Source organism: Gouania willdenowi, chromosome 18 (genome assembly GCF_900634775.1).
Source record: "Gouania willdenowi chromosome 18, fGouWil2.1, whole genome shotgun sequence".
NCBI classification, from domain to species: domain Eukaryota; kingdom Metazoa; phylum Chordata; class Actinopteri; order Blenniiformes; family Gobiesocidae; genus Gouania; species Gouania willdenowi.
Genome location: NC_041061.1, coordinates 6,850,231 through 6,867,903, shown reverse-complemented (window position 1 = coordinate 6,867,903; position 17,673 = coordinate 6,850,231). Strand labels below are relative to the sequence as shown.

At 38.3% G+C, this 17,673-nt stretch overlaps 1 protein-coding gene across 4 annotated transcripts; it reads left to right on the top strand.

The window, feature by feature from the left end:
* Window positions 1-13,133: 13,133 nt before the first annotated feature.
* On the top strand, window positions 13,134-17,363 carry LOC114480875 (uncharacterized). 4 transcript variants are annotated; one of them, XM_028475312.1, is made up of 5 exons: window positions 13,134-13,211; window positions 13,303-13,393; window positions 15,142-15,384; window positions 15,628-17,121; window positions 17,225-17,363. In XM_028475312.1, the coding sequence occupies exons 2-4, from the start codon at window positions 13,306-13,308 to the stop codon at window positions 17,100-17,102; spliced, it is 1,806 nt and encodes a 601-aa protein (XP_028331113.1). In that variant the 5' UTR covers window positions 13,134-13,211; window positions 13,303-13,305; the 3' UTR covers window positions 17,103-17,121; window positions 17,225-17,363. The 4 variants fall into 4 exon arrangements, with proteins under 4 accessions (XP_028331113.1, XP_028331110.1, XP_028331111.1 ...); XM_028475309.1 differs by having other exon boundaries at window positions 15,142-16,481; window positions 16,566-17,121; XM_028475310.1 differs by having other exon boundaries at window positions 15,142-16,727; window positions 16,893-17,121.
* Window positions 17,364-17,673: the final 310 nt, after the last annotated feature.

Here is a 17,673-nt window from a genome sequence, read left to right as displayed (position 1 = left end):
TATGGTCCAATGAAACCAAGGTTGAACTTTGTGGCCATAATTCCAAAAGACATATTTGACGAAAAAACAACACTGCTCATCACCAAAAGAACACCATACTTATAGTGGAGCATGGTGGTGGCACCATCATGCTTTTGGGCTGTTTTTCTTCAGCTGGAACTGGGGCCTTAGGGTGGAGGGAATTATGAACAGTTCCAAATACCAGGCAGTGTTGGCACAAAACCTTCGGGCTTCAGTTAAAGAGCTGAAGATGAATATGAACTTTATCTTTCAACATGACAATGACCCTAAGCACACAGCCAAATCACCAAAATAATGGCTTCACCAGAATAATATTGAGGTTTTGGAATGGCCCAGCCAGAGTCCAGACCTGAATCCCATTGAAAATCTGTGGGGTGATCTGAAAAGGGCTGTGCACAGGAGATGACCTCGCAATCAAATTTGGAGCGGTTTTGTAAAAAAAGAGTGGGCAAATATTGCCTCATCAAGATGTGCCACACTAAGATTTTTACCCAAAAAGACAAAGTTTTAGTTTAAGGATGTGCTTGTTTATGCAACCAGGTTATTTTAAGTTTTTTATTTTTTATTTTTCTCCTTTAAAGGTTTCAGTTTGTTTTTCAAACGCATTGTACAGGTTGTAGGTCACATTAAAGGTGGCAAAAGTTGTGAAATTATTTATCTTGGTGTCATTTTTTTACATCACAAAAACCTGGCATTTGAAAAAGGGTGTGTAGACTTTTTATATCCACTGTATATAGCGCTTTGTTTTTTGTTTTTTTTAATCACACTTTACAAATATCAAGCATTAGTCATCTATCTTGTGGTTAGGCCAAGTGTCAAAAGATCAGTATGATTGCCCGCATTGAAACTCTTCACAATAAGTTTTGTATGATACAATGTTCTTCAAATATACTGAACAAATGAGAACTTAGTAAATATTAGTTTTGTTTTTTAAGTTTATTTGAAGATACTTGAGGGATCATGCTCGGCACAAAAATAAATACCCTGAAAACAATATGGAAAGTAAGTTTACTGATTGCTCATGAGAACAACGTGGCATTAAGATCATGGTAAAATATCAAACATCTGAAATTCTAATCATTCTGAAAGCTGAGTCAACAGATTTGAAATCCGGTTTGCATCAAACAATTTGTATTAAGTTCCTGTCCCCTCCTTGCTTTGAGCTGCCCTCAGAAACTTTCTGAATCACACTTAAGCCTGATATATGGTTCTGCGTAAAATCAACGCCGTAGCCGCACGTAGCGCCCTATAGGGGTGTGAAAAAAAATCGATTTCACGATATTGATTTTATTTAAAATAATTTATTTTTAAAATTTCATTTAATTTTATTGTATTTGTGCAATATTTCAGTGGTTCCAATGCTTTCAATGTGTTACAATGGTTACTTTATGCATGTGATTTTATGATGGGAGTGTGTAATGCCTTCATGAACGGCCACCTTAACGTGGTGGAGGGGTTTGAGTACCCGAATGATCCTCCTCCATGAACAGCCACCTTAACGTGGTGAAGGGGTTTTAGTACCCGAATGATCCTGGGAGCTATGTTGTCGGGGGCTTAATGTCCCTGGTAGGGTCTCCCAAGGCAAACAGGTCCCAGGTGACGGTCCGACTAAGAGCGGTTCAATAGCCATATATGTACATGAAAAAACAAAGGCAGTTCCCGTCGCCCAGATTGGCGTTACCGGGGCCCCACCTTGGAGCCAGGCCCGGGGTTGGGGCTCAAGTGCGAGCGCCTGGTGGCCGGGGCTTTGCCCACGGGCCCCGGCCGAGCAGAGCCCGAAAGGACGACGTGGGCCCGCCCTCCTGTAGGCGGGCCCGGGGACCCGAGAGTGGGCTCTCCGATCTCTGGGGCTGAAGTTGCCGAGGTGGTTAAAAAGCTCCTCGGTGGCAGGGCTACGGGGGGGGAAAAGGCATTTGACCGTGTCCCTCGGGGATTCCTGTGGGGGGTCCTCCGGGAGTATGGGGTATCGAACCCCCTGATAGGAGCTGTTCGTTCCCTGTATGACCGGAGTCAGAGTCTGGTCCACATTGTCGGCAGTAAGTCGAAATAGTTTCCGGTGAGGGTTGGACTCCGCCAGGGCTGCCCTTTGTCACCGATTCTGTTCATAACTTTTATGGACAGAATTTCTAAGCGCAGTCAGGGCGTTGAGGGGGTCCGGTTCGGGGGCCTCAGTATTGCATCACTGCTTTTTGCAGATGATGTGGTCCTGTTGGCTCCAACATACCGTGACCTTCAACTCTCACTGGATCGGTTCGCAGCCGAGTGTGAAGCGGCCGGAATGAGAATCAGCACTTCCAAATCCGAGTCCATGGTTCTCGACCGGAAAAAGGTGGAGTGCCTTCTCCGGGTTGGAGATGAGGTTCTGCCCCAGGTGGAGGAGTTCAAGTACCTCGGGGTCTTGTTCACGAGTGAGGGAAGGATGGAGCGAGAGATCGACAGGCGGATTTGTGCGGCGTCTGCAGTGATGCCCCCTGAACGCCAGGCGTTCAGGGGGCATCCTAATTAGGTGCCTGAGCCACCACATCTGGCTCTTCTCGATGCGGAGGAGCAGCGACTCTACTTTGAGCCCCTCCTAAATGACTGAGCTTCTCACCCCATCTCTAAGGAAGAGCCCAGCCACCCTACGGAGGAAACTCATTTCGGCCGCTTGTACCCGCGATCTTGTTCTTTCGGTCATGACCCAAAGTTCATGACCATAGGTGAGGGTTGGAACGTAGACCGACCTGTAAATCGAGAGCTTCGCTTTTTTGGCTCAGCTCCCTTTTTACAATGACGGACCGGTGCAGAGTCAGCATCACTGCAGACGCCGCACCAATCCGCCTGTCGATCTCTCGCTCCATCCTTCCCTCACTCGTGAACCCGAGGTACTTGAACTCCTCCACGGAGGGCACGTCCCTCCGGAAGGAGGCCCCGGGGAAGACCCAGGACATGCTGGAGAGACTATGTCCCTCGAATGGCCTGGGAACGTCTCGGGGTCCCCCCGGAAGAGCTGGAGGAAGTGGCCGGGGAGAGGGAAGTCTGGGCCTCCCTACTGAGGATGCTGCCCCCGCGACCTGGAAACGGCTAAGCGGAAGAAGATGGATGGATGGATGGTGTGTAATGCCTGCAATATTTATGTATGCACAGGCATTTTATTTTCATATAATCTGTTCAGATCAGGGTTTAAACTGACACAATAGGAGAAATTATTTTTTCTTATTTTTGTGCGTTGTCAGTAACTCAGGGTGCTTTATCCTTAATGTTCTCACTTACAGTTGTTTTAATGCTGTCATTATGTTGTAATGGTTACTTTGAGACTTTGACACAGTCGTTTCAGTGAAAAGAAACTTGTTGCACTTTATTTTATGATGGCAGTGTATAACACTGCATTTTCTTTTTTTCAGCAAAAATGTGCAAAAACACTAATAATAAATAGGATGTTTGGACGCAAAAAGTTTTGACTCAATTTGTCCTCTGAATGATCAATATCTTTTGATGAACATATACAGCAATTTATTAAAATTACGTGAGGGGGGAAAACAGGTCTGTCACATTTATTTTCCAACAGTACTGGAATAGAAAATGAATTGCAAGAGTGCAAACATCCGTAACATACATATGAAGTTTAAAAAAAGATATTTATCTTCTTACCAACAGATCTGTTGTAAATGAGATCACACTGCAAACGGCTAAATGGATAAACCTGGCTCTCTTCTTTTTCACTCTTCTTAAAGTTATGAAGTGCTGACTTATGTTGGAAAGAAAATACCTCAGCGTGACACACAGTCCAACACTGGACACCTGCATATTTACTTCTGTAAACACCGTACATGCCTGTGGGCTCATGAGTCATCTTAGGACAGAGATGCCAGGGTAAAATAGGTCAGGGGGCCATATTTTTTTCAAGTGAGACTTAAGGGGGCTGAATTACACTTTCAGCCTGAAAGACCAAACACTGACTCAACACATGGAGATGCTGCTTGAAATTATTCATGAAGGCCTGGCCTACACATTAAAAAAGAAATTGCATTGGCACCACAATAGCCTCACAATGAGGCCTACAATTACATAGCAGCTTACAGCAAGTTACCCTCTAAAAATGTAACATTATCCAATTATTGCTCGTAGCCTACATTTATAAACCAGAAATGCAACAAAATAGATGAAACATTTCCTATGAATAACACAAGTGTAAACTGTAAATTAATTTGATCATATTTATTGAAGGCTTGCACATGAAAACATGTCAATGCATAATTAGGCCAATTAAAAGAAGGCCAGGCCAAGTAGGCCTAATGAGTCACAGAAAGTAAGTGCCAGAATAAAGTAATCCAACAATAGGCCAAGTGACTGAATATCCAGTAGGAATTAGTAAAATAAAAAGGTTCTTGAAAAAATTGCCAAATGTGCCCTATCTTAAAACATTACATTGGCTCAATAACAGATGGCACAATAACTTGGCCAATTATCACCAGTAAACTCCAACCCACATTTCCACACACCCATGCCAATGGCACTAGTCTACTGTACAGCCTTCATCAGTCAACCCCAACTCCTTTTATACCCTCCCACCTATATCACACAGGATTATGATACATGGGGAGACAAGCCTACTTCAGTTACATATTGTCGAAGCCTGACACCTTTTAACTTTCATGAGCTTAGCTCAGCTGCAATTGAGGCAGGCAGAAGCAACAGACCAACTGACAGATTCCCAAAAAATTAAAGGGGACATATGCTATTTTTCACCATATGCTATTTTTCACCTATCTCCATTTGTTCTAAGAACCGTAACAACATAGTATTGAGATTTATTTTCCTTTACTTTCTGACCAATTCTGAAACAGGGCTGTTTGAGTGGGCGAGTCTATAGACACGGACTCCACATATGACTCCACGCAACAGTTGACCACTTGCAACTTTCATTTGCTATTCACACACCCTTTTCAGCCAATAGACTGCACATTACAGCTTCAACAGTAAAAGCAGCTGTTTCAGCTGCTTCAAACACTTACCGGAGCTGCTACCTTGCTTTAGGCAAGGCAAAGCAAATGTATTTGTATAGCGCAATTCATACACAAGGCAACTCAATGTGCTTTACATGATCAACAGTGCAACAGAAAACATTTAATAGCTTAAAATCTATAAGAACATTAAAGTTGGCAAAAAAGTCACTAAAATCATCAATAAAACCATTTAAAATCATCAACACACACATTACATCAACAACATAATCAAAAATCTCTCTCAACCATAAGCAGTAGAGAAAAAAAGTATGGAATCAGAACAGTATCACAATCAGTGTTGGGTGGTAACGCGTTACCCAACATCACTTTTGACAGTAACTAGTACTGAAACGCAATATTTTTCTCAAGAAATAACGCCGTTACCGTTACAATATGGTGCGTTTGTCCATTACTTTGCTAGCAGCAGTGTACTTCCTGTTTACAGTGGCGCTACATATTTTTGCGGGACGCCATGCCAAAAATGGTAAAACAGTAGAAGAAGAAGCATAGTCAGCGTGTTTCTGTTTACATCACGTACGCCAATCATGGCAAGTCAATGCAAGAGCAGGACCAGCTTCTCAGAGTGGAAATACAAGCATTATTTTTGTCTCCAAAAGATGCATCAGTAAAGCTAAGCTAACACTGTGGCTGGATTTTAACGGACTGTGACTTTTAACCAGCTAAAGGTCAGCCAAACTATTGCATGGTATGTTGTTGTAAATATGCAGCCTGTCGCTGCTGCTGAGTTACTGCTGACAGCAGCTCGTTAGCCTGATATGTTTAGCATTGTGTAGCCGTAAAAAATGCTGTGAATTAGTGTTTCCACATTTATTTTTATAAGCATTTTCAACAGCAGAATGTGCACCTGGAATATGCACAGCTTACTTTACATTACTATGCTAAGGCTGAAAAATTACTGTTTTAATTTTGGAGCAGCTGTTTTGTGCTTTATATGCACATCATTTATGGTTGTTTTATAGCAGTTGATCAACAGTGGATTATTATATTATTACAGCACTAATATGAAGCTGTATGGACACAAAATACCCAAAATAAATAATACATTCTTTGATTCTATGTAACTCAAAAGTTACTTTTTTCCAGTAACGCATTACTTTTTGGTGTAAGTAATCAAAATAGGAACTGAGTTACTTTGTGAATGAAGAAACTAGTAATGGTAAATAGTTACTTTTTTTCAGTAACTAGCACAACACTGATCATAATGAATTAACTCTTGCAGGGTTTTTCCAGATTCACAAATGCATACGATCTGTTTCGCAAATATTAATTTTCATACATTTGGTACACACTTTTAACCCAATTGCATATCTACTGATATGTGCGCATGTGCAGTGTTCAAATAAGAGTGTGGAGAAAATGTAAGAAGCCATATGATTGGCTGAAAGCAAACACACCTGATTGGCTGATGAATCTGTCTATCAGTTTTATCAGCCAATGGTGACGTTTCTTGACCTGCGACGTCAGGTCAGTCTCAAAATTCACCAACAGAATTCTCTCACAAATGCGCCGAGGTTTCACAGCACAGAGGCATTTTGTAAATGCACATTCAGCAATTTGCACTATCCATGTATTATTATTACAAGTGTGCCTCAATATATATATTTGCGAAACAGATCGTGTCTTCTGCACATGCACGTCACTTCAGGGTTGCATTCCGTTCATACTCCAAACTTATTGAAGACACATTTATTATGTAATATGAACAACCACACAAGAAAAATAAAAGTTTTTGAAAAAATACAAATTGTACTTTAAGACTTGCAGTGTGAACACAGTGACAGTTTACTGCAGTGTGTAGGCCAAGATGTAACGGGAATAAACGGTATTTAAATCAGCTGTACAGCGGAGTGATGTGATCTGTAAGAAGTCCCTGTGCTGTTGTTCATATTAGCACTCTTGGTATGTCTGTCGTCCAATCTAATCACTTGGTTGGAACTAACTGTTGCATAATATGCCTTGAAGCAGGTTCCCAGAGTACATTTTATCTACATGACACTCTTGAAAGAAGAAATCTGCTTGACCTGAGAGCCTGTTTTGTCTTTATATTTTTCAGAAAATGAAGCTCTATAGTTTTCTCTTAGTCTTTGCTGTCGCAACACAGCTTGATGCAACACCAGTTCCTAATAGTGATGGACAAATCAAAGGCAAGTACAAAATTAAATCGTGTTTAACCAATCGTTAGGTTTGAAGAACTGGTATCAGTGTCTAACCAACATTTTTGGTCTCAACCGCTTCTTCTACGAAAAATGAGGCTCAACAATTCAAGCACGAGTTTGGACTGAGTGATTCCTCATAGCATTTTGATCAGGGAGATGCTGAAAAACAGGAGTCCCCAAACACCACACCCTGGTGGATGATTTCGTCGACGGCTCTCATTCCGACCACTATGATCTATCCAATTACTTACTGGGGCATAACCTAAGTATGAAGTTTATAAAAGTCATATGCATCTTCTTAACATCAGGTCTCTCTTGTACATGAGAGCTTAGATTACAATATATCTATCTGTATAAATAAAGGAAAACTAAATCTAACCAATGAGTCTTCCAAGTGCCTTATTTTGAAGGATTGCAACTTCTGCTTGCATCGTTCCCATATGTACACCCCCACCACATTAAAAAGAAAATTTTCTATCATCCATGAGGCTGACGTCATCTTCAACTTCAAAAACTGCAATACGTTGCTTAACATTTTCTGATACTTTTACTTTACAAAAATGAATAATGAAAAAAAAACCTTCCGCGTTTTTTTTTTTTTTTGGGAGGGGGGTGGGGGGGTGGGGGGGTTACTCTTGCCTCTTTACACATGAAGAATTCTGTTCACATATTAATACACACACTAAATTTGAATCTTAAGCAACCACATATGAATAATGGCAATATTATAGCAGCAATGTAAATAACAAATACTCATTAGCAGCGACGTGCAGTCAGGGTAGACAAGGTAGGCAGTGCCTACCCAAGGGTGAATTGATATTTTGATTATTTGTTTTAATTATAATACAATTATGAATTATTTATTTTTCCATTTCCGATAGCCTACAGTACCTATAAGTTTGAAAGTGTCAGCATTTTGTGCTTTTCATAGCCCAAATGACTAAACATTGCTATTCTCTAGCTGCACAAGTCTCACTCAGCTGTGGAGGCAAGAAGAGGCCAGTGAATGAGTCTTCCGGGTGCCTTATTTTTAAGGATTGAGACTTCTGCTTACATTACTCCGACAGATGACAATTTCCTTGTATAATTGGTAGTTTGTACAATCATTTAACCATTAGGTTATTTGTGGATTTTTCTTTTTTCTTTACTATATAACTGTTTCATTTTAAATTCAAATGCAGTAGGTTGGAAAGTTAAAATTGATTACAAGAAATAGTTTTATTGCTTCCGGTTAAAAGAAATGCATCTTTATTTACAATAATGAAAGATAAGCTCACATTTTGATTGACCCACATAGGGATTGAGCCATGATTTATTTTTATTTTTTTTCTCATTCAAAACAACTCCATGTGTTATTCTGAATTTTGAAAATACCACTTTGTAACTATATAATGAACTAGGTTTAATTCTCATAAAGCAGAGTTAAAAAATGTTTATAGAATCCGACAAAGGTGAATTTTAAGATAAGTTGTCCTTTTTTTGATCTCCAAAGAGGAAATGCTGGTCTTACTGTAGTTCAAGGCAGTATGAGGACAGGAAATAAACCATTCAAAAATATACCTAAGACAGACTAAGATAAATATGTGCCTGCCAGAAGGCATTTACATCATTTGTTGACAGTTGTGTCTCACCACATTTTAAATATTTTACACCAAACCACAACAAAAACATGAAAATGACTCAAAATACAATAAACTAAATACTTATAATCCCACATGAATGCATACTTCCGACGGGCACTGTACATTACAGAAAAATACACCAAACAAAAAAAATATATAAAGGAGTTAAAAAAAAAAAAAACAACACATTTATTATGCACGTCTCATAGAAATAAACCAGGGAAAATGCACGTGCTATTTTACTTTGCACCTGCAAATGTACCCCTTTATATTGCTAGAGTATGTTGTTATTATTTCGATAATTAACAACTCTTCTTAAGCTCCCACTATATGAATACATACTTCCGACGCGCACTGTACTCGGCTTCAAAAAACATACATTTACAGAAAAATACAACAAAAATATAAAAATGACTCAAAATACACAAAACTAAATATTTATACAAACAATACACAAAATTACTCCTGAATCACACTACAATAGCAACAAAAACAATAATTATACAAAAATACATGACTCCAAAAAAACACATTACAAAAAAAATTAAATAAAAAACAGCAAACATTTATGCACAAAAAGACAATAGAAACACAAATACACATGACCCCAAACAACATACGTTACAGAAAAATACACCATCCAAAAAAATATAAAAGGGATGAAGTCATGCACATGTCCCATAGAATTAAACCAGGAAAATTGCATCCACATTTTGCACCCGCAAATATACCCCTTATGCTCCCACATGAATACATACTTCCGACGGGCACTGTACTAGTCTACCTATAAAAGCAAGGGAGGTCTGTGTGTGTGTGTGTGTGTGTGTGTGGATGTGTGTGTGTGGAGCAAATATCTCCCAGACGCGGTGCGAGGTCAACGGGTTCCAAATACCCCAAGCGTGTGTATCTGTTATTTTGGTGTAATTTGGTCATTTCAAAATGTTTATTTTAATTTTATTTCACTTCTGGACGGCCCCGAAATGAAACCTATTCAACTTTTGACCTCAGGGTGTGAGGGGCGCTAGCGCACCATCTATATCTATTTCACTACAGAGCTCCTCACCCGAGCAAGTCATGTGTGTGGCCACTCCTCCTCCACTTCCTCCTGTGCCATGCTATTGTTAGCTTCTCAAACACAGGAGCTCTCTGAATAGATCATTTGAAACAGTCAGTCACTGGTGAATATTTTACAAACACGTTTCCCACTGTTTAAACCATATAACTGTTGTTCAATAACGCGCTGTTTCATTAGAGTCGGTTTTGACCTCAACCTGTTCAATACTCCATCTGGAAAACTGCGGATTCTCTGTCGTGCCGTGCATGGAAGCTAAGCTCTGACCACTCGGTTCGAAGGTAAAAAACGATTTTTGTTTGTTTTTTTTTTAAAAAAAAAAGACAGCCGAATAGTAGATAATATTTTAATTTACTAACTCACTCATGTAGTTTGGAGCTTGTCTATGTCTATGGAGTTTGGTTATCAGCGTCTCAAACACTTCACACACACACCGTATTTATTTATTTATAATAAAAATATACTAAATGAGTAAAATAAAACACAAAAAATAAACTATATTTATACAAAAAGTACACACAATTACAACAGAAATGCATAAATACATAAAATTAAATATTTATAAAAAAAAATGACAACAGAATCACACTACAATGACAACAAAAAAACTATAATTATACAAAAACACAACAGAAAGATACACATGACTCCAAAAAACATACATTACAGAAAAATACACCAAATAAAAAAATATAAAAGTGAGTTAAAAAAAAACAACACATTTATCATGTTCATGTCCCATACAATTAAACCAGGGAAATCGCACACAATATTTCATTTTGCACCCGCAAATAAACCCTTCATAACACTACAGAGTACAGAGTACGTACACCTCTTTGTACATCCAACCTTCGAACACATACTCATTTGGACATAATTAACTCTACTGAAGCTCCCACGTGAATCCATACTTCGGACGGGCACTGTGCTAACATATCTTAAATGGTAAGACTGATTTTTACCAAATTTAGTGGGTATGACCTCGGGTCGCTCCTGAGGCCATATCTCAAAGTTATTTGCATTTGGTCAAAGTGGGCGTGGCTTATTACAACATAAACAACAAACATTTATTTCAGCTCAAGTATTATGTTGAGGGATTTCAAATTTACAGGGTATATATAGAAGAGCACACAGACCACCCATATCAAAAAGTGCGCCACTATGGGGAGCTATAATGGGTGCAAACACGTTTTAGGCTGTAAGTTTTACATTTTAAATCAGATCTTCATAAACTTTATATCTATCTGTTCCCTAAATAGAGTTGCATCTTCTGACATAGGCCACACCCACTCCCACAGCATGTTTCTCTTTGTAAGTCACTACACATCAAAAACCTACTTTTTAAAACTCATCCTAGTATTTAAGCTCTATCTGCACCAAAACTTTGGACGAACAATCTCCTGACTTGCCTGATAAAAAGTTCAATAAAGAATTTTCTTCGATCAAGATATGCGTACATTTTTACTAAGTAAAGTTTTCTCGCGAGCTATAAAAATGCAAAACTGTTGCATATCTCAATCAGAATAAATGCGGACAACACCAAATCTGAGATCTTTTGTTGGCATTTGACTGTGGGGGATTAGCTAGCTATAAAAACACTTACTGTTGCATGTTTTTGTCAAAGTAAAAGCTATCAACATCAAACTCAATTTACTTGTGTCAGAGTTAAACCAGAGGCTCGATGCAAATTGGCCAATAGGGGGCGTTATAAACAGAGAAACATCAAGCAATATGAAAGTTGATCAGATTTACACGAGTCTGTGACTTTTACATTTTAAATCATCTTCATAAACTTTATCTACGTGTTCCCTAAATAGAGTCGCATCTTCTGACATAGGCCATGCCCACTCCCACGGCATATTTCTCTTTGTAAGTCACGACACATCAAAAACCTACTTTTACAAACTCCTCCAAGTGTTTAAGCTTCATCTGCACCAAACTTTGCACATATAAAACTCCAGACTCTCCTGATCACCCCAAGCCCATGATCCTTCGTGACGTACTTCCATGGGCTCTGTTAAACCTGGGGGACTAGTCGCGCTGGAAGGTTTAGCCCCTTTTATAACTGCTTGCAGTTCCAGCTATTACTTTTTTTTGTTGTATATTCATACATCTGAATGGATGTTTTTTTATGTTCTTTCTTTTTTCCTTTAATGGCAACTCTGAACTGGTAAAAAAAAATTTAATTAAAATAAATTAAAAAAAAAAAATTAAAATTAAAAAAAAAAATGTTTTAAATCGGCCGATGGCCGATATTGAACAAAGTCCATATATCGGCCCGATATACGGAATATATATCGGTCGACCTCTACTTCAAAGCAAAATAAATACATTTTATACAAAATAAATAAAACTCAAACTTTATCTTTCAACATGGCAATGACCCAAAGCACACAGCAAAATCAACAAAAGAATGGCTTCACCAGAATAAGACTGAGGTTTTAGAATGGCCCAGCTAGAGTCCAGACCTGAATCCCAGTGAACATCTGTGGGGTGATCTGAAGAGGGCTGTGCACAGGAGATGCCCTCGCAATCTAACAGATTTGGAGCAATTTTGTAAAGAAGTGGGCAAATATTGCCTCATCAACATGTGCTACACTGATAGACTCTTACCCAAAATACTGAGCGCTGTGATAAAAGCCAAAGGTGCTGCAACAAAGTATTAGTTTAAGTGTGTGCATGTTCATGCAACCAGGTTATCTTAAGTTATTTATTTTTCCCCTTTAAAGTCTTCAGTTTGTTTTTTAATTGTACAGATTTTAGGTCACATTAAAGGTGGAAAAATTTGTGAAATTATTAATCCTGGTGTCATTTTTTTATATCACAAAAACCTGGCATTTGAAGGGGGGGGTGTCGACTTTTTACATCCACTGTACTTTCACTTACACTGCAACAATAAAAATAAATAAATAATAATACATTACTTGTTGCTGTACCCTATCATGAGGACATTTTAGATTAAAACTTAATATTGCTCAATATTTCTGAGTTGAAAACATTTGCAAACAACAAAGTGAAATATGCTGAGGTGTATTAGATCATTAGATCATTGTATGTTTATATGTAAAAAGAATGTTTTATTATTTTTTTCTTCAAAATTTCAGGAGAAGTGTTTTAAGTCTTTATTAACCTATTCACACATTTAAATTACAATGCTAATATGCCTTGAAGCAAGTTAGAATTTTATATGTTGTAATCCTATTGGACGAGCTCCAAGTGTAAACATACGTCTAGCTTAGAATTTGGTATATATTGAGTCAGAAGGCATACCACATTCAGTCAAGCATCGGACATTATCTTGTCCTTACTGCCTGCTTGACACCAAGAACTCAAGGCAAGTACAGCACTTTTATTTGTGTAAAGAGGTAGACTAAGATAAAAACTCAGTAAAATTAAAGCAGTTGTTGATTTCTTTTTTCAATCAGAAAATGGCGATCCATAAACTGTTGGTGGTCTTTGCTCTGGTGACTCTAATCAATGCAGCACCGACACAAAACAGTGCTACACAAAATGAAGGTAAGTAAATGATTTGATTTTAGGTATAGGAAAATGTTTAAGCTTATTACTACAGGTAATTGTCAGCATGGTTTTATCGTGGTTCACAAGTTGGGGATCCACTGGGTAAATTAAACAATTATTAAATTGTTTGTCAGGTAGTTTGGAGTGGTATGAGACTGACATTGAAGGTGTACCCCATCTTACAACTGATGTGAACTCGACATAGGCATCAGATTCCTGTGACCCTAAGTACAGAAGTACAGAAAAAGGAGTGTGTTGTTTAGGGAAATTTTAACATTTTTTAAGGAAAGAATTTATCAGGTGGGTTCAGAACTCTTTACTTATCGCTACTTTGGAATTTTTCATTGTTAATAGAAACAATGTTTTTCTGCACTAGGCAAGGCAAATTTATTTGTATAGTGCATTTCATACACAAGGCAACTCAATGTGCTTTACATGATAAAACATTCAACAGCTTAAAATCAATAAGAACATTTAAAATCATCGATAAAATCAATTAAAATCATCAACAAACACATTACATCAACAACATGACCAAAAATCTCCCTCTCAATCATACGCAGTAGAGAAAAGAAGTGCCTTTAACTTTGATTTAAAAATGTCCACATTGGATGCTGACTTCAGTTTGTTCCACATCTTTGCAGCATAACAACTAAACACAGCATCACCATGTTTACTGTGAGCTCTGGGCTCCACTATCTGACCTGTCCATAGATCTGAGAGACCTGCTGGGTTCTGCTAGCTAGTTCTGCTTTGCTACTTTTAATGTTACACAATCAAAGATTAAAAGCCAGAAAGTACAATAGGCATCATCACAATGTCTGTACACCTGTAATCAGGTTCCAATGGTCAAGTGAACAAATTAATGGGAGTATCAAAATTAGAAGTAGGAATAAACGGTAATTATAGCTCATTAGCATTACATAAATGGAAACTATGTGTGGCATGAAATGTGATGTTTACCTTCCGTTGTTCATTATCAAACAATCAAATATAACAGTTTAAGAGAACTGAAAGAAGAGGCTGACGATGCCCTTACGATAAAATAATTTCCTAATACAATTGTTGGAAACTTTTGTGTATAGAAATTATACATAAATCATGATCACTGCACAGTTTTTGTATGCTTTTTTGTTTTGACTGAGGTTTCTTATTGGCTGATTTATTTTCTTCTTTACATTTTTTGAGGGGCAGATCGTAAGCTTTATTGCCTGTTGGGAATGTGTAAGTCTAAATCAAATTAAAAAAATTGAAAATGTATTCAAAACAAAGGATTGTCATTCTGAATCTATATTATGTAGTGCAGGGGTTCTCAACTCGCCTCACCCTGGGACCCACATCTTGCGCGGACATCAAATCGCGACCCACTTTTTTTTTTTTTAAATCCACTGACCAAATATAGTTTTTTTTTTCAAATATAGCTGTTGAAAACGTGCATATCTGATCTTTTTCTAAATATAAATCTATATATTTTGCTGTGCAACATGCTTTTCACAGCATACCTTTCAAAAGAAAAGTTCCTTTCAAAATAAAAGACAAGTTCAACATGACAAACATTAAGTTTTTCTTTTTTGGCCAGCTTTCTGAGACCCACCCAGTACAGGCCCACTTTTGGGTCCCGACCCACCAGTTGAGAATCACTGACGTAGTGTCCCAAGTACTACACATGTTTTCTATAATGTTTTAAAAGTTTCAGGTAAAAAAAAATAATTTTGAGTATCTGATGTTTTAATATCCTTCTACAGATCACTCCAGTCAGCATGATGAAGTCACTCAAGAATTTTGGAAGCGTGTCTTTAAGATTGCTGACCATGTGTTAGGACAGCTTAGAAATTCAGAAAATGATGAAGCAGCTCAAGAGTTTACGAAAAGTATTAAAGACATTAGTAAATATGTATTAGAACATGACGAAAACATCTTGGGACACCTGGCCAATTCAGAGAAAGATGAAGCCACTCAAGAGTTCTGGAAACATCTATTAAAAATTGGTGGACACATCTTGGGACACCTGCTCAATTCAGAGAAAGATGAGGCCACTCAAGAGTTCTGGAAACATCTATTAAAGATTGGCAGTCACATCTTGGGACACCTGGCCAATTCAGAGAAAGATGAAGCCACTCAAGAGTTCTGGAAACATCTATTCAAGATTGGCAGTCACATCTTGGGACACCTGATCAATTCAGAGAAAGATGAAGCCACTCAAGAGTTCTGGAAACATCTATTAAAAATTGGTGGACACATCTTGGGACACCTGCTCAATTCAGAGAAAGATGAGGCCACTCAAGAGTTCTGGAAACATCTATTAAAGATTGGCAGTCACATCTTGGGACACCTGGTCAATTCAGAGAAAGATGAAGCCACTCAAGAGTTCTGGAAACATCTATTAAAAATTGGTGGACACATCTTGGGACACCTGCTCAATTCAGAGAAAGATGAGGCCACTCAAGAGTTCTGGAAACATCTATTAAAGATTGGCGGACACATCTTGGGACACCTGCTCAATTCAGAGAAAGATGAAGCCACTCAAGAGTTCTGGAAACATCTATTCAAGATTGGCAGTCACATCTTGGGACACCTGGTCAATTCAGAGAAAGATGAAGCCACTCAAGAGTTCTGGAAACATCTATTCAAGATTGGCAGTCACATCTTGGGACACCTGGTCAATTCAGAGAAAGATGAAGCCACTCAAGAGTTCTGGAAACATCTATTAAAAATTGGTGGACACATCTTGGGACACCTGCTCAATTCAGAGAAAGATGAGGCCACTCAAGAGTTCTGGAAACATCTATTAAAGATTGGCGGACACATCTTGGGACACCTGGTCAATTCAGAGAAAGATGAAGCCACTCAAGAGTTCTGGAAACATCTATTAAAAATTAGTGGACACATCTTGGGACACTTGGCCAATTCAGAGAAAGATGAAGCCACTCAAGAGTTCTGGAAACATCTATTAAAGATTGGCGGACACATCTTGGGACACCTGCTCAATTCAGAGAAAGATGAAGCCACTCAAGAGTTCTGGAAACATCTATTCAAGATTGGCAGTCACATCTTGGGACACCTGGTCAATTCAGAGAAAGATGAAGCCACTCAAAAGTTCTGGAAACATCCATTAAAAATTGGTGGACACATGATGTTGGAAAACCTGCTCTATTTAGAGAAAGATGAGGCCACTCAAGAGTTCTGGAAACATCTATTAAAGATTGGCAGTCACATCTTGGGACACCTGGCCAATTCAGAGAAAGATGAAGCCACTCAAGAGTTCTGGAAACATCTATTAAAGATTGGCGGACACATCTTGGGACACCTGCTCAATTCAGAGAAAGATGAGGCCACTCAAGAGTTCTGGAAACATCTATTAAAGATTGGCAGTCACATCTTGGGACACCTGGTCAATTCAGAGAAAGATGAAGCCACTCAAAAGTTCTGGAAACATCCATTAAAAATTGGTGGACACATGATGTTGGAAAACCTGCTCTATTCAGAGAAAGATGAGGCCACTCAAGAGTTCTGGAAACATCTATTAAAGATTGGCAGTCACATCTTGGGACACCTGGCCAATTCAGAGAAAGATGAAGCCACTCAAGAGTTCTGGAAACATCTATTAAAGATTGGCGGACACATCTTGGGACACCTGCTCAATTCAGAGAAAGATGAAGCCACTCAACATAATGGATGGCATCACCACATTCTTAAGCAAGGTTAATATGAGGATAAGTACACAAGTAAGTGCATATTTTTTGAATGTATTGAAAATATGACTACAATTTAAAACAATGATGTATTTATCTATAAATGTATTCTTTTTTATCTCTTTCTTTTCTGCAGCATCATAGAGATAATCATAACCATCTTGGCTGTCAAGAAAATCATCAGCTTGCTCCTTAATCCAATGGTAATAAGATTGGTAATTCTGAAATGAAAATAAAAAACAAAATAAAAATGCTTATCAGATGAAAACTGCAAACCATGTTCAGTGTTTTTTTCTCTCATATCGTATTTGAATCAATTAGCAAGCATGCAATGGTTTCACTATCTCTTTGTATAACAAAATTTAAATAAAAAAACACGACTGCCACTATAATGTTTGTAGGCAATCAAAGCATATATTTGACTATCATCCATAAGTTTTCAAGGCAAGGCAAGGTTTTCTTGTTTTCATAAGAGGCTATTTAGCTATAGGCTAAAAAATGTGCAAATTAATGAACTTCGCCAATCAAAATGTGCCTTTGTGATTTTTTAACATCCCCGACCATGAACAGGGATTCACTAATTAA